At 50.3% G+C, this 17,831-nt stretch overlaps 3 protein-coding genes across 3 annotated transcripts; 2 read left to right on the forward strand and 1 right to left on the reverse strand.

Moving 5' to 3' along the window:
* Positions 1 to 6,301: 6,301 nt before the first annotated feature.
* EMWEY_00007620 (hypothetical protein, conserved) lies at positions 6,302 to 10,180 on the forward strand (the record flags this gene model as incomplete). Its single annotated transcript, XM_013478500.1, has 10 exons — positions 6,302 to 6,511; positions 6,581 to 7,102; positions 7,296 to 7,344; positions 7,699 to 8,024; positions 8,170 to 8,218; positions 8,394 to 8,706; positions 8,871 to 8,989; positions 9,288 to 9,400; positions 9,588 to 9,701; positions 9,911 to 10,180. 10 exons carry the CDS (start codon positions 6,302 to 6,304, stop codon positions 10,178 to 10,180), a joined length of 2,085 nt encoding a protein of 694 aa, XP_013333954.1.
* A 599-nt stretch (positions 10,181 to 10,779) lies between these two features.
* On the reverse strand, positions 10,780 to 15,752 carry EMWEY_00007630 (hypothetical protein, conserved; the record flags this gene model as incomplete). Its single annotated transcript, XM_013478501.1, has 11 exons — positions 10,780 to 10,864; positions 11,034 to 11,118; positions 11,309 to 11,455; positions 11,574 to 11,761; positions 11,878 to 12,261; positions 12,445 to 12,535; positions 12,684 to 12,754; positions 13,239 to 13,294; positions 13,498 to 13,700; positions 13,806 to 14,073; positions 14,175 to 15,752. The coding sequence occupies 11 exons, from the start codon at positions 15,750 to 15,752 to the stop codon at positions 10,780 to 10,782; spliced, it is 3,156 nt and encodes a 1,051-aa protein (XP_013333955.1).
* A 785-nt stretch (positions 15,753 to 16,537) lies between these two features.
* On the forward strand, positions 16,538 to 17,617 carry EMWEY_00007640 (hypothetical protein, conserved; the record flags this gene model as incomplete). The annotated part of the gene is made up of 1 exon (XM_013478502.1): positions 16,538 to 17,617. The coding sequence occupies one exon, from the start codon at positions 16,538 to 16,540 to the stop codon at positions 17,615 to 17,617; it is 1,080 nt and encodes a 359-aa protein (XP_013333956.1).
* Positions 17,618 to 17,831: the final 214 nt, after the last annotated feature.

The following is a 17,831-nucleotide window of genomic DNA, read 5'->3' on the forward strand; positions in this document are numbered from 1 at the left end:
GCCCCCCCGCGAGTGGTTCATCCACAAGCCAAAGAGACGCTTATCGAATAGGCATTGTCCATATTATTTCCCCAAAATTTGTTTTTTGACATTAAAGGAGGTAATTTTCACGAGAGGCGCGCTTAAGAAACTAGTGTTTGGATCTGGTGGAGCAGCCATCGACCCCACCAACCCTGTGGCCCCAAGAAACCACTGGGCAACGAAACCCCTGTAATGATGCAGCTAACCACAATCTCCAATTGATTCTTCTGATCATCTCCAAATCCATAATTTTAACTGACAGACATTGACACTAGATGTATCTCCCTTGCAGGCAGCAGCACCACCCTTGCTGCAACGAGCAGTGGGCTGCTGCGCTAAACGGCGCAAACAAGACAGCATGCTCGCCTGTCAAGGAGCAATTACACTGCCAAATATTCCCGTGCCTCAGTACCTAGTTTAAAAAGCAAAATTGTTCAGTTGGAGGAACGCCAGGTAGATTGGAAGTCGGAGATATCCCATGTTAGCTACTCTTGAATCTCCTCGATCACTTTCAACGATTATAGCGAGGTGCAGCGGAATCCGATACTTTAGGTGAGGGCAAGGAACTTTTGAACGTCCGTGATACTGTACAATTGCAACATCCACCTCAACATCCACCCCGTAATGCCATCTATCGCCGACAAATTTCCGGTGCTTCTTGTTTCCAAATTAGGCAAGCTAAAAAAGCTGGTTTTACAATCGAGTATTTTAGTGCCCAGAAGAGCCACTGCGCCTCAATGCACAAAAAACGCACAGCTCAGCACTTGCAGAACACTTCGTAGGTACTGTACGTGCTTCTTCAGATTCTGGGTGTGCAACATGGTACGTCCGCAGATGGTACTGGAACGCTTACCCGGCCTAAGTAGTAGGCAGCCTGCAAATGGGTAGGAAGCCTGCATTCAAACAGAAGTCTTTGCTAATTATTTACAGTGATAGTAAATGCACCAAAAATCTCGATCGCTTCTCCACTTGGGGTAATTTTGCTGCAGTGTTGCAGTTGGGGCGCGAATCTTGGCAGCCCCCATCCTAGCTCCCCCATCACATCAATCGGTTTGAAGCAGCAGGTTCCGGTGTTTCTTTTAGATAAACTACTTGACTTGTTGCAGGCTGCCTCAGTGCGCTCATAACTTCACTGTTTCATAGTTGCACTTGCATGCCTATCCGCGTACTCTTTGGGCTAGTCGGTGCTGCTGACGACCCATGCCAATAACAATTTCCTGGTTCCACTCAATAAGAGGTAAATGGCGGTATACATGGACGACATGCTTGTGCTCAACCTGTAAAACGGATCACCTGCATCATCCACAAATGCCCGGGAAATGCAATGGGTAAGGGTACTGTAAATTCAGCTAACTTCCCTCAGCTGTCTCCAGGCGTTCTTGATCCAGCGGCCAATGCTTCTCGAAGTCATAAGAATGAGCCGGCGTGTCAAGAGTTGAGATGCAGATTGCTGCGCCTCGGCAAGAGTGAGGCTCATGCACGTAAAAACCCGCCTTCTTTGTTGCGTAGTCACACTGAAGAAATTGGCTAAACTATCTTGCTTAGGGGCGTCATGCCTTCTAGGTTGGGTTAAAGACGGTCCATGCGCCAAATTCCACGACGCTTGCCAAGCGTCGGGCAGCCAATGCTGCAGTGTCACTTTCGAGGGCTACCGATAGCACAGGCTGCCATCATGGTACTACAGACAGAAAGAAAACTCTTGGATGCTGTTTGCTGACGAGAATCTGTCCTATCGTGGTGCATGCAGGGCTGTTGCTACGGCAAATTCCGCTCGGCATTGCATGATTACACGTGTGTCTTCACAACTACAATCCTTTTGAGTATTGTGCCTCAACTATTTCACAATGTTACGTACAAGTGCCAAATAGGCAGCGGATATGGTGCTCCGATTCCACACTCTGTGTAGTGCGCAGCCATGGAATTTCATAAAAGTTGACCGTGAACCGGCAACGAAATATAGATACCGACGTCCACAAGCCGGATGTATCCCAACAGACTTGGGTTTGGTGGTTTTGCGCGCTCTACAAAGCACTCAGTAGGGCAAGCAGCCGTCGAAATTCGCTGTGCGTTGGGTAAGATCCTTTGCTACTCGTCCTCACGACCCAGTGTCAACTCCATTGTGAAAAGCCACAACTGAAGGAGACTGAGACCCTTGACAGACGTGTGACAGTCCTGCGAGGGCACCGAAAACGCGAATATTACGTTAAATGGGCAGGAGTCTGCAACCTGAAATTGCTCGAGCGAAGCCAGCCCTCTGGAACCTCTATAGGCAATCCTTGAGTCGCTGGTTGCGGCTGCAAACCGGGGCACGACGCAGCTTAAGTTGGGGTGGGTAAAAGTGACAGCCCATTCAAAGGGTGTCCCTTTTTATGTAAGATCAATAAGAAGCCGAGCTACTACTGCAAATTCCGGGCCCATACACATGCGGCAGTAGTTGACGGTGACTACGAACTGACGGACGTGAGTCTCGTTTTCCAGCACTTCGGGCCACATCCTTATTGCTGTAATCTTATCTGCTGCTGGTTTAATTCCCTCTAAACTAATGGTGTATCCCAAGTATGTAAGTTCCTGTTTGGAAAAATTTACACTTTCGGAACTTCGGATAAAAATGCTGTTGTAGTCAGATTCCTAACACTTGTCGGAGACAGCCAGATGACTGGGTATATCGGAGCTATACATAAAGATGTCGTTTAGATATGCGATTACTCCTTGACCCTATAACGGTTGCAAATAGGTATTAATATTTGCCTGAAAGGTAGCTGGTGCGCCCTGAAGACCACAAGGCAAAAGGCATGACCTTGTATGCGAATAATCTTAGAACCGAACGGAAGGCTGTTTTCCACATGTCTTCCCTTGCCATGCGGATTTGATAGAAGCCAGATTCCAGGCCCAGACTAGAAAAGAATCCTGCTCCCCCTAACATCTCAAGTATAGTTAGAACCGAAGGTAGGGGGAAATCGGGGCAATAGTGAGTGCGTTTACCTCTCTATAATTCACAACATGCGCATCTTGCGTTCACCTGTCCCTTCTTCTCCTTTATTGACCGTAATTGTGGGGGCAAATATAGGTGAGTATGTAGGTCCAATCCAATCACTAGCCGCTAACTTAGCGATTTCCTGTTTGTGTGCTTGGAGCTCTTCGGGTGTCATACGATATATAGTAGCCTTAGAGGGTAACTTCCCTGTCACTACTAGGATCCTGTAATCGTATGGGAGCATCGGTGGCAATCCTGAAGGAGGTTTATGAGGGACTACCGCACGGTAATCTCGGATTACATCTATGATCTGATGTGGACTTGCTCTTGCAATCTCTGTCACCGTCCATGAGTCTAAGCGAGCATGTTGCAAGGAGGCTGTTGGCCACGGAGATTCTTCCACGTCGTTCATTAGCTCACTAGTTGCCGGGATTTCTGTAGCTGCCTGCCTGACAGAAGTTGTTGACGTCTCAAGCAAAGCATAAGACAGAGCTCCTTTCCCCTCATTTGTCGATTTTTGGCCTACCGGAAGAGCAAGTATGTTGGGCATCCCATGTAGTGGGTCTGATAATTCATCTGTGTTTTCCTTAGCCTGCTGTAGTAATGTGCCTATTTTCACCGTGTTCCTCGCCCCAGGGGATGTTTTGTACCTCTTGGGGGGCAGAAGTGCCTTCGCCTCCTCCAGTGATATATCTGCTACCGATCTTTGTGCAAGAATATCACAAGCTAGCCCCCTAGGGGTCCGCAGACGTGCTGCTGGAACGTTTTCTATCTTTGATTTCTTGTGCTCAGTAGGAGCTAGGGTTATATAGCACCATTGCCCATCTACATATGCACGTAATTTACATGTGTGGAAGGACCATGCCTTATGCCGCCTTATGCTCAGTTAGCCGTATGGTACAGGCCCTCCTAAGAAGTCTCCACACAATCACACATCCCCACACCACATTATTAGTCCCTTTTCTACTGGGTCAATCCTTAATTGCCCACCGTTGGCCACTGTGAAAATGCACTCCCCTCCTAGCCGTCGTACTTTTAGCTGTTGATTTAGCTGTTGATGATCTACAGTACTAGGATTGATAAAGCTCCTTGATGCCCCTGAATCTAATGGTGCCTCGCATTCATTTCCTGCAACCTTGACCCATAAAGTGGCAATCGTTCATGCATTACACCATATTCCTCCAACACTGGAGACGTCCCCGTTGCCTCTCCACCACTGTGACTCTCCATCGTGAACATCGGGTGCACTATTTTCTTGCTTTCCACTGGGCTTGGGTTCTTCCTCTGGGGGCGGTATAATCATTAAATTACAGTGCTCTACCAGTGTCTGTTGGGGCTTCTCGGCTAACGTCCCTTCCGTTCCCCCTTGCTTATCCTTTTACAACAACCTCCTTTCCAAATCTGGGGAGACTACTATGGTGTTAGGTCCTGTTGCTACTGCGCACATAGTTCCCTTACCATCAGAATGTCGCTTAGTGCTCGATCGTTTAAACGTCCCTCGCCCTTGACGTTAGAACGGGGTTGTCTCTCTTCGGGCCTCGTTGCAGTTCTCATAGCCCCCGGGGAGGGGCAGCCCCGGGCATAATGCCCTACACCCCCACATTTCTGGCGCGTCTCCCCTGTACGACGTAAAGCCTCCTGGAGAGATGGGCATTGCGAGGCTACACGCTCCCTGCCCCTGCACTCGAAACAAGCACTTTCCCTAGATACTCGCCAGTCCGGTAGGTTTCCTCTTTCACTAATTCGTGATTTCCTAGGGGACCCACCTCGAATATGCCGACGGCTTTCTTCCAAATATTGCCTATTTTGCCTTAGTTGTTTCAGTGTATCATCCGTAAACCCTACAATCTTTTCCAACTCCGTAGCCGCTTCTTCCCAAGTTGTGAATTCAACATGAGCCTCATTTGTCATCCTCATTACGGTGTGGTCAGGCAGGTTGGCTAAAACAATTGTCGCTTGCTGCTCCTGCGTTAAGGGTTCTCCCTTACATAGTATTGCTGAAAACTCGGAGGCATACTTTACTGCACTTCCCTTTCATCTGACTTCATGTGCACGTTAGACTATTTCGTCTCCAGCATAATCTAGTTAGCATAGAACGTTTGAGAGCTTCCCAATTGCTGACTGTTTCCCTGGTATCCCATAGGTAGAATCAGTAATTTAATGCCTCTCCGGTCAAATATGTGCGCAGTTCTTGTCCCCAGTTTTCCGTGGGTATTCCGGTCTCGAAAAACACCAACCCTGTTTGACGAAGGAAGAACATCATATTCCTACCATCCTCACGCGGAATATTGAGGTTAACGGTCCTACGGTAATCTCTCGGAGGGTTTGACACCCCCAGGTGATCATCTAGTGAAGCCCGCAATGGAATTCTCGCGCCGGCGGTGGAACCCATTGTGCTTCACAGACGGTTTGCCCGCGTATACTGACACAATGACGATCTGTCTTCAGTTGCCTGGCTTTTTAATTGTGCTGCTGCTGATTCTTATTATACATTCCACTATAAAGAAGAGGTCTCTGGGTTGGAACAGCCCCCAAATGTAGTGCGCAGCCGTCCTAAGCTGTGCCTACATTTCATCTCGTCCTGCCTGGCTTCCTATGTATTACCGCCGACTACCCAAAGCCTCAGAAGTCTATGCTGCAGGTACCAATTCATGTTAGATTCACATTTATTAATAAAGGGAGTTCATAGAAGAAAGGCATTGCGTTCTGAATTGACGCCGGTCATGGCTGGGTGTCAGCGCCCAACCTGTAAGATGACGGGGGGAAATCAACGGTGACTACACAGTCAGGGGCCTGACGTATAACTGCCATCCACCAAGATCGTATTTATAGACATAATACTCCTATATAGTAACAGTTCTATTTCTTTTTCAATTAGATATCTAAAGGGGCCTATCTGGTACCCAAGTAGTGACTAGGTATTACGCTACACTGCCGATAGTGGCAGCTGGCGGGGTAATCCTACTAACCTGTGGCTCCACCTACGGTACTCGATTCTTAGAACATTTAGCAGAATTAATTCCCTTTCTTAGTTGCTAATGTCATAATCATTCTCATTATTGTCAATGAGCTACTAGAGATCACACCAGAGCCACATTGTAGCGCCTGTACACTACACGCTGGGTGCCTACGTTGGGATCGACATCGATGATCTGCTTAGTTCCTTGCTGACAACACACATATTATCCTTCTACCCTGGGCAACACCCCTACTTGCATTTATCTATTAAATGCGCGATTGGCAACATCCCTAGTGGGAAGTCCACCATTTGCTGGCGCATGCAACCCACAAATACGCTCTCCGGCAATGGGATTTGTACGCAGTCGAATGCGGGGAGGCCGAGCAGAATCACTCCGGAGAAGTCGGAACTCTACGCGTATTCCTTCATCTCTGCGCAAAGAGCTCTTAGATCTGGAGGATAAGGATACGGGCTGCGATTCTGCTGGAGGACTAGTTGGCACGTCTGGCGTTGACTGCGATCCTCCCGTCCCTCCCTGTATGCCGTATATTGACCAAGCTGCCCAATCGCGTGCAGTCGGGAAATTCATGCATTGTTGATTGTGTAACTTGCGTGCTGCAGGAAAGGAAGAGGCATCGCATACTTATGGGCGGGCTCAACATCGCCAGCTGTCACGAAAAGAGCGTAGAAAACGGCTGCGCGCGCAGCAGCGGCAGCAGAAGAATGAGCATCAGAGGTTGAGGAAGCGACAAATAAAGAAACAGGGAGTTGACGCTGTGACGTTTCAGCAGTACAGAAGCGGAAATGACAATAATGCTCAGCCTTCGGAGGACGAGGCTACGGAGTCAGTGGATAGTGGGCCCGTAGAGATTGATGAGGAAGGAAGGGGAAGCGTAGATAGTGAATATTTGGTTACTGGCAGGGAGGAGGACAGCGAAAGTGTGGGTGCTGCAGCAGCAGCTCTGCAGAAGGCACAGAAACGACAACGGCAGGGTGACGATCCGCTGCAGAAAGAACTGCGCATGCTTGAAAGGAACCTAGGAATTATGAGCAATAACAATGACTCTAAAGAATCAGCACGTGCGCGGGCAAAACTGAGGAGCGAGCTGGAGGCGGATGGCTTCGACGCAGAGTTACTAGACATCTTGGTGCGATCCAAGCGGCCGTGGAACCTGGAGCTTAATCACTCTTTCACTAGGTGGAAATGTATGGGACTGCCCAATACGGCAGTCCCATATGTTTCCATACACATTCCCGTGTATTACTCTGTGAAGCGCTTGTTGTGGTTGGACTGGCGTCTTTAGGCTGAGAGCTTGCTTTTGATGTGGCTGCACTTTGCAGGAGGGCAGCAAACAGAAGTCTACGGCTAGGCATTCAGTGACACAAGGAAGTAAGCGGAACTCTCAGGGGTCATGTATGTATTAGTTGTTTAAGCAATCCAAGTTAGTCTGTATACCTGTCTAGGAGGCATGGATGAATGGACATACTAGCATCGATATCCAAGTTTCTCTTTTTTTTTTTTAGCTGTTGCAGGCAGTTAGAGGGAAGCCTGGTGGTTTAGTGCGTCACTAAAAATGACTAAAGTAGCACGTGCGATTGCAGAAACTGTGTTCCCTGTAGGCATGTATGGGGAGCAGGACTGCCTCCAGCATGAAGCTCAATGACAAGCATTCATTGCTGCCACCTTGTCGGTTCACTTGGAATTGCCCAACATTCGATGCTGTTTCCATGTCTCCCTGCGCAGGCGGAAGCCCCTTCAGAGATGGATTTCTCGGCGAACCGAGGGCACCTCGAGTGTATGGTGATAGTGACACCAAATACGAAGTATCACGAGATAGCGAAAGTGTTGGTGTTGCAGCTTTGGCATTCAAAGAGGACAAGAAAAAAGAGCAAAAGAAGTGCTACGACCCCCTTCGTGAAGAGTTAAAAATACTTGAAAGGCGTCTCGGCATAAGCCGAAGCTCAAGTAGAACGAAGGATGCCCGAGAAAGGAGAAGAAGAAAACTCAGGGAAGAGCTGGAGGCAGACGGCTTCGACCTAGAACTGCAGGATGTGCTGGACAATATCTTAGTGAGCTCCAGTTGATTTTGCTTCTTACTCGCTGCTCGGGTTACTTCGATACATTTGCCAGCATTCATGAAGTAATGCATTTTTGCCTTACATGGTGCCGCTGAACCGTCAGCAAATGCAGGATGATTTCCGTTTTCTTTTGCAGGGTTCTGACGAAAACAGAGGCGAAAGCTCTGATCCCGACAAATCTGCAGGTGAGGAATCGCGAGAGCCCGAAATATAAGAAGCACGACACCGTCAGGGAGAAGTATGGGCTAGATGACCATGTAGTCGTATTGGCCAGGGCGACGTGTGAAATCGTGTGAATGATTGGGGTGGAGTTCGACTCTGTGTCTGCCACTTCTGCAACCTTCTTCTGCTCTTTTTCAGAGAGGGACGGTGTTGAAGAGCCCGAGACCGAATCTGACTGTGCACCTGAGGAAAATGAAATCTCAGAGGGAGGGTCAAACCGATTTTCTAGCATATCTGACGACGCGCCTCTGCAGTGCAAAGAAAGTGAATCCAATTTTAAAACAGCTATGGGACAACGTGGTCGACGGCAAGAGCTATCGACAAAAGCTGCAGCCACGGCTCACTTCCAGCAACACCAGCAGTTGCATACCGGAGGATTTGAAAGCGCTCCAGATGCATTGGCAAGTGGAGCTGCGGCAAACAGCATAAGGAAACAGGCAGCACTCCTGAGGTACAGAGCTAATAGAAGAAGTTTGGATACACTTTGTATTTATGGGCTTAATATGGTGACCTGGAAATCCGGGAACATTGGCGAAATACACCCCTGTAGATTGCTCAAGACGTTGTGACACTTTCGGGGTAATATCACGATTCGTTGATTGCGGGTGCACGCAGGTTTAACACGGAGCTGCAACAGAGCCTGTTCGAGTGTTTCGTAACAGCCAACAGCCCGGATGACGCCCTTCAACTGCTACAGAACTCTGGCTATCTGTCTATGAAAAAGACCATCGTGGGTTTGCTTCCAACCAACTAGTGCAATATGCAAAGAGTGTAGCGTAGAGAGTTTTTCGCTGAAGACCTTCAGCTCTCCTTCGTCGGACCACCGGCCTAAGGCCGACAGCAAAGGCTGCGCTTTGTGCATTTTGCAGATAACTCAGACGGTTGCTGTCGCGATGCAATGCTGCTTGCAAGAAAAGTTTTATAACCGGTTTTACGGAGTGGTTCTCTCTCGCCTTTGCGGCATTTGCGGTTGCCGAGCAGCACAAAACGACTGTAATGCTGTATGCCAGTGTTTCCGTATGCGCGAAAAAGGCGCGGCGCGCTACCGCCGTACAATAGTGAGAGGACTGGCTGCTCAGGCCTCGGCAGCCCACGGATTCTCCATAAGGCGATTGCTTAACCTGGCAAAGCTCACAGCATTCCTAGTAAGTCATGGGTTTCAGCCGAAGCAACAGGAGCAACCAGGATTGTGGATTGTGGCCTTGGGGTCCTCCCTTCGTAAGACAGGGTGGACTCCTCTATTCACAATTTTCGTAGGATATGTGGCCGAATTCGTAGCCAACTTTCCCAGGTACATCCCACCTCTCTTCTTGCTATGCGTTTGAGTATCAGATACGCCAGCATGTTGTGGACCTGCGAATTGTCCGTTTCTTGAACTTCGACACCGCCGGGGAAATGCAAGGCCCAATGGGATTGTCAGGGAAGATCGGGATATTCCTGCGGGAAGTACGTTTCCTTTTGATGATTCGAAGGAAAAATCTGCTCACCAGCTTGATTTAAGTATTTCTTGGCACCCATTTTGAACACGCATCTAGTGATTTCACTTGTACTGCTTCAATAACCTAGCTCCCTTGGCACTAATAGATTAATTGGTAGGGCAGAGTCTGCTGCAATTGCATGCTTCTGAGGAATGAAATGTGTTGCCGCATCTGCAGATTTGCGTCGAGCTGCTTTGCTGTCCCACAGCAGCAGCTTCTCCGTTGCCAGCAAGTGAAGACTGGGAGCAGTCGGCTGTTGCGTATTTCAGTTGCCTGGGTCCAATGACTGACATTTGTGACGCATTCATCACCCTGCTTCAGGATGTGGTATTGCCTAGCATATCTGCGGATTCTGCCGGCAGCAGCACTGCAGAACGGGCAATGAAAACTTCTGTAGTGAAATCAACAATCCGGACGCTGCTGACCAACCGAAAGCTCGGGATGTGAGCCTGCTAGACCTTCCGTTTTTTTCTAGTTGGTGAAGCAACACGCGCCGTTTGGAGGGCTTGCCATACCTTCCCCTCCGATGCTGCTGCTATCGTAGCAGCAGTGTCTGGGGCAACCAGATATATAGGGTTTGTGTGTATGCTTAGCCTGCCAAGTAGTGCGCATGCAGGCGCTTGAATTGTCTAATAATAACTTCAGTCGGATATGCAGGGGATGCTACGTACAGACAAGTGACTACTGACAGCTTCGAGCACTAGTTTTATATTGACCCTTCCACTTGGCTTTGCCATTGTCAAGTCCCTAGCTCCCATACAGCATGTGGCGACTTCCGGCCCAGTGCTAGGTGCTTGGAGTTAACAAGCTTCCGAACGTTTGCATTCGCGTATTCTTGCCGAGCAAGTCATGTTAGGTGTACTGCTTACCCCCATTTCCCCATTCATCTCCAGGTCCACATTGGACGAGGAAGTGGCATTGACCAAAATACAACTTGCCGAAGCCTTGCTTAGTGGGCGCCAATGTGTAGCTAGGTGCCAGCCTCTGGGCTGCATGGAGAACAACACTTCACTGGGGGTGCACCCCACAAGGAGCCATCAGAAATGTCAGGCTGAGGGGAAAGGGCCAGCCATGCTGCTAATCGGCAGCTTGGCTTGCTGGTAGATCTGCAGAGACTTGCTTTCCATTCCGCTGCGCAGAACCAGCGGCGTGCGAGGCTCTTTGCACTGATTCGACATGGTGACCGATTAGAGCACTAACGTGCCCTACTTGCTTAGCCCAGGCCTCTGCTAGCCCGCTACCGGCCGCAGCAACAGCTGTGACGCCTTTGCTTGCACTCGTGGAAGCACCGCCTCCTGACCTCGACGGGAAGATGCCTGAACCGTCGGAATCAGAAGAGCCCCTCTTCAGCCACGACTGCAAACCCCGGGATACGGAATCCACTGCTGCAGCACAGTAGCACGATACGCAAAAGAAACACGCAAAATCCAAAGACATGCCTTGGGTCAAAATTGCCTAAAAGACGTGAGCGCCGGAACCAGAAACGCAAGGCAAGGTACCAACTACAGTTAAAGCATTCGTCAAAGACAGCTTGCAAGGGCTACATATCCTATTAACCGTATGCCAAAATCATACCATCATCAAGCCGCAGTCTGTGTAGCTTTTGCGCCTCCTTTGGGGCTTGCTGCTGCTCCTCTTCTGCCTTTTCATTGCGTGCAGCGGGCGTGTGAGCCCTTGCAACACATTCTTCGTATGTTGAAGAGCGCAGGAGCGACTCGAAGGCTGCGCACATGCACGAGGGATGCCATTGCGCACCTTCTTGGACAGTGGACTGGCGTTCACATCCTCCAACGCGACAGCACGTGCTTCCATATTTAACACAAAACAACCTGTCCCTCACCTGGAAGCGGAGCAACAGGCAACAGGGACAGCCGTTCACGCGGCTCAAGGAGTGGCAGCTGAAAGGCGTTGTCAGCGCATCTAGTGCTGCTCGCGACACTTGGGATGCAGCCTGATTCAGAGCCGCCTGGATTAAGTAGAACCCAAAGAAGGGATTTCGAAGCCGCAAACCCCGTATCCAATCGTCGCCTGAAGCGATTAACTCATACAGCATAGTGCTAGACTGGGAACATTTCATGTGCACATGAAATCTGCTTTCTAGCTGTTCCAGAAGCAATTACTGCATCACAACGACAAGTTCTCACTGTAATAGCTTCTCGCAGTCAGGCTGGAGCAACTTCCTTCCCTCTTCCGCTGTGTTCCTTAACGACTCGGCACATCTCCGGCCATCCAACCCGGCCTGTATTGCCCTCTGAAGTGGCTGGGGTAGAGTCCCAATAGCATCGTCAGGCCCACAAACCTGCTGCTGCGGAGACGGCTCATCTAATGCCTCAGCTAGCAGCTCAATGTCGACCAGTAACTGCAACAAGTGGCTCTGGGACGATGGTAAGAGATGCTGCCCTTCCCGTTGTCGCTGAACCGGGCCCTTTGTCTCAGCAACCGCAGCTGCAGCAAACTCAGCTACTGCTTCTGAGGCGACAGCTTTGATCGCAAAGGACAAGATCGGCGAGTCTGATATTCTCTCCACTCTACACCGCAAATGCACACACAGCATACACATAGTGCTGAGCCTGTTGTTACCTTTCTAAGCACAATTGACCCAGGGATCAGCAATTTGCGTGCTGAACCCTGTACGGCGATTAAAGTTGCCGAAATGCCATGGCAACACCCAGGAACGTAAACACGAAAAGCCCAGTAGTGCAATATCTCACTTCAGGCTCCGTAACACAGATGTCAGGTGCCGACTGAGCTCGAGCAAGAAAGACATTGCTCCCCCCGATATGTCGATAGCAGATCCTACGCCTGAGACGACATCAGCGACAACCGAACTTTGCTAAGCAGTGTACCACATGACCAACGGACACACGCCAAAATAATTCTATCTCATTGAAGCTCAAGGAGAACGCTGCCGGGATGGAATTTGACAAAGATGGGAATGCCAGAAACTCACCGTCAAAAGCAGGTGTAGCTGCGGCTTTTCCGTGACACTTCCATGATTTTTGCAACTTTGCCGCTGAGGTCCTCACAAACGGCCAAAAGCCGACAGTGTAGCCAACAAAAGATGAGAAGCAGAGCTTAGGGAAGAGCGACCTTGCGGCAGCTCTGGCGACGGCAACAGCTCGGAAGGCTTCGGAGTTGTCCTCCTCTGCCCTGTCTCCGTTGTTGGGTTTTACAAAAGGCCCTTCCGGGGCATGTTGGTAATGAGAGTCCGAAGCTATCCATTCAGCAAGGAAACGGGAGAGTCGCCGTCGGCAGTCAGCCCCCCTCGAGTCCTAAACGGTAGAAATAACATCTGGATCCAAGATATTCCAAACACCTCTGCGAATAGATGTAGTGCGCGTGTGAAGCCCACAGATTACTGGTAAAGCATATGCATGTAACAGCTTTGCCCACTTCATGATACGTACCTCTAGTGCTTGCCCGCAGGCACTCGTCACATTAGATGGCACGGCGTTTTCCTGCAAAAACAGCTCGTACCAAGTCGCAATGCAAATAGTTTACCTACCACAATATCGTAGCCACGTATCTGCGGTCTATAGTTTCGGGGGTTTGATTTTTCTCCTCTTCTACGTCACAGGAGAGAAATCACGAGGGGTGCTTACATGGAGCGTAATGGTCTCTGCTTCGCGATAAGCAACAAACAGCCACTCTACCTTCCGAGTGTCCAAGACAAGTGCTGAGAATGCATCTTTATCTGCCATGTACCCCCCGCTTCGCTGAGTATCAACACTGGCTGCCACAGTCGCGCGCGCCCTCTCTGCCACGGGAGTCGTACATTCCGCCAGAGACTGTAAAAATGAGGCAGCAATGGCTGCGCGCAGTTGTAGAGCAGCTCGGAGTTCCTGTGGGTCTTCCGCTCTACCGCACAGGTCAGCGATATCTACCAAATGATACCACAGTTCTTTCTCGAAGGCACGTGTGTAACAATTGTCTTTCTCCTGCAACGACGTAGCTGTCCCAGAGATCCCTGAGTGTTAAAAGGACATCCACTCACAACAGCCCATACAGACACATATCGACATTACCACTGCTCAATGAGTTGGTATTGGACAATGATTCCTTCGTTCCGTACCGTCCTTTATTGCGTTGCAGCTGAGCAGCGGCAACGCTCTCACACGTCTCTCTGTGACGCGAATGCAGGCGTTGATGCAAGACTCCCCAACGGCGCCCAATAGAGCCAAAGTGGAGTGGCAGGCAGTTTTGTCAGAAATTGTCCAGTCTTGTTCTTGCGAAGATGTACTGGAAATGGGGGAATGGTCAGGAGGAACTTTGCCGACCAAAAACAGCGGCCCTGTGGGAAATTGCCATTGTGTCCCGCGTCCTTTAAGCTTTTCCATAAGCTGAAGCAGATACGCATTGACAGGTAAGAGCACGCTATTCACTCGGGTACTGTCCCTTTACATGCCTTCCTCTGGAGAGGACGGCGGGTGTGACAGCCTACCCGCAACCAAAAGAAGCGGATGTCTCCGAGATTTCGCCGAGGGTCCTCTGCAGGGAGAAGAGATAGTTGCTCCCTTAAAGGGCTGGTCCACTGCTCAATAAAGGCGGCCACTCGCGCTCTAGGGCACAATGCACTCTTGTTCTCGCAGCAGCAAGGGTAGCGGTCCCACGCCGTGTTGTTGCCGTTACTGCAACAGGTTTGGGCAGCAAACACAGCAAAGACTCCCGGAAGCGCCCGAAGTGCCCATGAGATACCGAGAGAGTCAATATCGCTGACATCGCAAAATGCACCCTCCGCGGCAAGCGTCGCTGCGAAGGTGTTTGCCATTTCAGAAGAGGCTGGCGCGCCTACGTTGGAAATGTCACTGGCCCCCAGAGGACGGCTGTTCGCTGATAGGGGAGAGAAAAGGAAATGCGCTGCCTGTAAAGATGTTGAGAAAGCCACCAACATGGCCTCAGCTGCATCAACTGCTGCCTGTATCGTATTTGAGCTACAGTTAGAGTTACTTCGTTCGTGACAAGCAGGGGCCGGTGAAGTCACTGCGCTTATCTTCCCAGCTTTCTTCCTCTTCGCCAAGATGGCCTCTAGAGACTCTACACGCGCTGAAAAGAAAACTCCAAGCAGCCACTTTGCTGCTGCATCCTTCACCACTTTCTCTGCTTCCTCACATGCCTCTCCTACAGAAGGCTTGTTTTCTAACAGGTATATGATCGTGGCTGCAGCGGCCACATCGGCTACCACTGGCAATGGTAATTCAGGAGACGCCAACTGACGAAGTGCAAGGGCACGCAATGAGACAGTGAGAGAAGGTGAGATGCGAGTCGTCTGCTGGGCCAACGCCCAACAACCTGAAAGCTGCCGTTCCAAATACGGCTGGGCCGGCTTCAGTCTCTGCTGCTGCTGCAGTTCACGAACCGCAGCCATTGCAAAAGACGCGTTTTTTGTCCCATCAACGCAGATAAGGCGGAGTGCCTCAAGGAACTTTTGGCATCTGACAGCCTCCCAAACTCGAGAGGGCATCAATAAGAGCTGCTGCTGCAAGTATCGAAATGACCTGCAGCCCCCACGGAGCACACCTTCTCTCTCCTGCAAGCAGGAGTAAACCTCGTGTTGGGAAGCTACTTCATTTCTCAGATCTTTATGGGGAGGAAAATAAATCGGAAGTGTCGAGGCATCAACTTCGCAGGAGAAGAGAAAGTCATCTAGCGGTGTGCTATTCTGTAGCGGCAACTCCACCTGTAACCGCAACTGCTGGGGTTCAGTTGAGTTCTGCTGGCGGCCTTCGGGAGCAGCACCGCCTAAAGCATCTGCAAGGTGACGTAGCGCAGAGCCAAAAGCTTGGGCATCACTTAAAGCCTCTTGAGCTGATTGCTGCATGCGGGTAATCTCTGGTAGACCTTCGAGAAACGACAGGTAACGGACTCCGATTAAGGACCGCAACTCCTCCACGTCGTTCGCCTGCTGCAGCTGGAGCTGCCGGAGCAGCTCCTGCACCTCAGGGACGGTACGATGACGAAAAACATCATCAACTGCCAAGGGGCTGACAAGCACTGAACTGACAGCTGAGCCCAACTCCATTGAGGTGGTCTTCACCGGCATGCAAAGATTTAAGTGCAGCGTGTTGCCCCATATGGGAAGAAACCACAGGAAACGGTTTGTTGGTGGATTAGAATGTGTGGCATATGCAGGCTGTGTGACGTCTACTTGTACACAATGCGAAACATTCTCCTTGTTTGCTCACAACGGCCGTAAGTGAGTCGGTCTCTTCGATCACACAGCTCATTTACAGGCAATTCCCCCTCTCCGTAGCATTCAAAATAAAGGGGAAACCATTCCTCAGCAAGGACTGGGGACAGACAATGTTCACGGGTAGGTCTGGACCGGCAGGCGAGACCCGGGGATTCTTACTGTAGGGGCAATTAAGGAGGAGCCGCTTCGACAGGAACCTCATTAACTTCAACACGAATTACTTAATAGTTCCAACTGCAGCGGCAAGTGGTGCTCTGTGTGTAAATGGTGGTTTCTGAAGCGACCCCCTTACGAGCCACGGGGCTGATAGGTTGGCCTACGACCGCATGGGGCTTTCCACAGTATAAACTCACTTTGGCTCATCGGAATAGAATAACCCTTCTCCTTTTTTGTAGTTTTGGCAGGAGTGACAGCTTTAGCTGCATGGCTCGGCTCCACAGCTTCGGGAAGCTAGTCATCGCAGCCTCGACGGCCATGCAACCCTTCGAGAGATTCGCTTGACATCTCTTGTGCAGCAGATGAACGCTGGGATGCTCCATCAACTGTCGCATTTGAACTAGCAGAAGAAGGTGAAGCTTTAATGTAAGAATCGGGGGACCAAATGGCCCAGGGCAATGCAAGTGCACTGCGTGAGTGGGGAAATGACACTTAGAAGATTTGCATCGCAGCTTCGCTGGCTAACGCTGCTCTACGCGGCAACAATCTTGTTCCTTCTACGCGAGACTGTGGGTGAAGACTGGGAAGAAAGGCTCGGGGCTGCTGCCTATCCGGCAGTAGAGTATGTGGCAGAAAAGCCGAGTAAGACTTATGACATTCCACTGGAGCTGAACGAAGAGCCATTTATTCTGGTTGAGTGGTCCACCGAGGCTAGCCGTCTCAGTCGTGGGTTCCAGTTCATTTTGCCTCCAGGGATTCTCCTGGTCATGTCTATAGCGGCTGCCGCGTTGCTTGTTGTATGGAATGCAAGGGAGGACTCACCGTTTGTGTCGAAGAAGAAAGCAGGCGGCCGAGAAGCCGCAGCTCAAGTTCACGTCGAATCAGAGGACTTATATGATATTCATGAGACGCAATACAGTACTACTGTGGACAGCAGTTCGGTCCTGCAGTCCGTTTTGAAGAAGCTTTCGGCAGACCTTACCAGCGCCATAACAGAAGCACTTGAGAAGAAGAATGCTGCCGTAAGGCTGCTTAATGACCCGAGTATTTCAGACCAGGAAGAGATGGCTAAAATAATTACATCCCTTTTGGAGGTGACCGACAAGTTGGCGGCCTCTGTAAAAGGTATAAACCATGCCCTAGACGCTTTGCAGCGTCCGCTGTCCGACAGCCAGGCGACTTCCCGATTGAACAGCGCACTGGAGGAGATGCAGATGGGCATCCAGAAACTCCTCCCTGATTCAAGGTTTAAAAGGGAAATTGAGGGAGTCCGTACATACCTCACAAAGGGCGAAGGACCTACATCTGAACCTGCACACCAGCTGCCTGACAAGCAGTCTGCAGCACCAGAGAGCGGGGCTCCTGTAGTGGGGAGTTCAGAGACAGGAGAGCCAGGACGAAAAGTACCACAAGAAGTTATGACGAAATTATATGAATGGCTTGAAGCTGTGCATAGCGGACAGCATGTGCTAGTGGAAGCCGAGCCAGTTTTATCCAAGGCAGTCAGTGATATGCGGGCGACGTATGATTTGTTCTAGGGGGTCAATGTTTGTGCTCTTATGCACGTTTGCGCAAGTTGAAGTTGCATCGTGGTGCATCTGAGAAGGCGGCATGTTGCATCGGATGCGCTATATGCATTGGCTGGGTGCCACTCTGCTGCACGAATGAAACGCTGCTCTGGGCTTCCAAAATTTGCTGCTGGGTGTACGAGGGCTTGCAGAGTAGATTACGACTTTTTTTTGTACAACAGTA

This window comes from Eimeria maxima, genomic scaffold (assembly GCF_000499605.1).
Source record: "Eimeria maxima Weybridge genomic scaffold, Emw_scaff46, whole genome shotgun sequence".
Lineage (NCBI taxonomy): Eukaryota > Apicomplexa > Conoidasida > Eucoccidiorida > Eimeriidae > Eimeria > Eimeria maxima.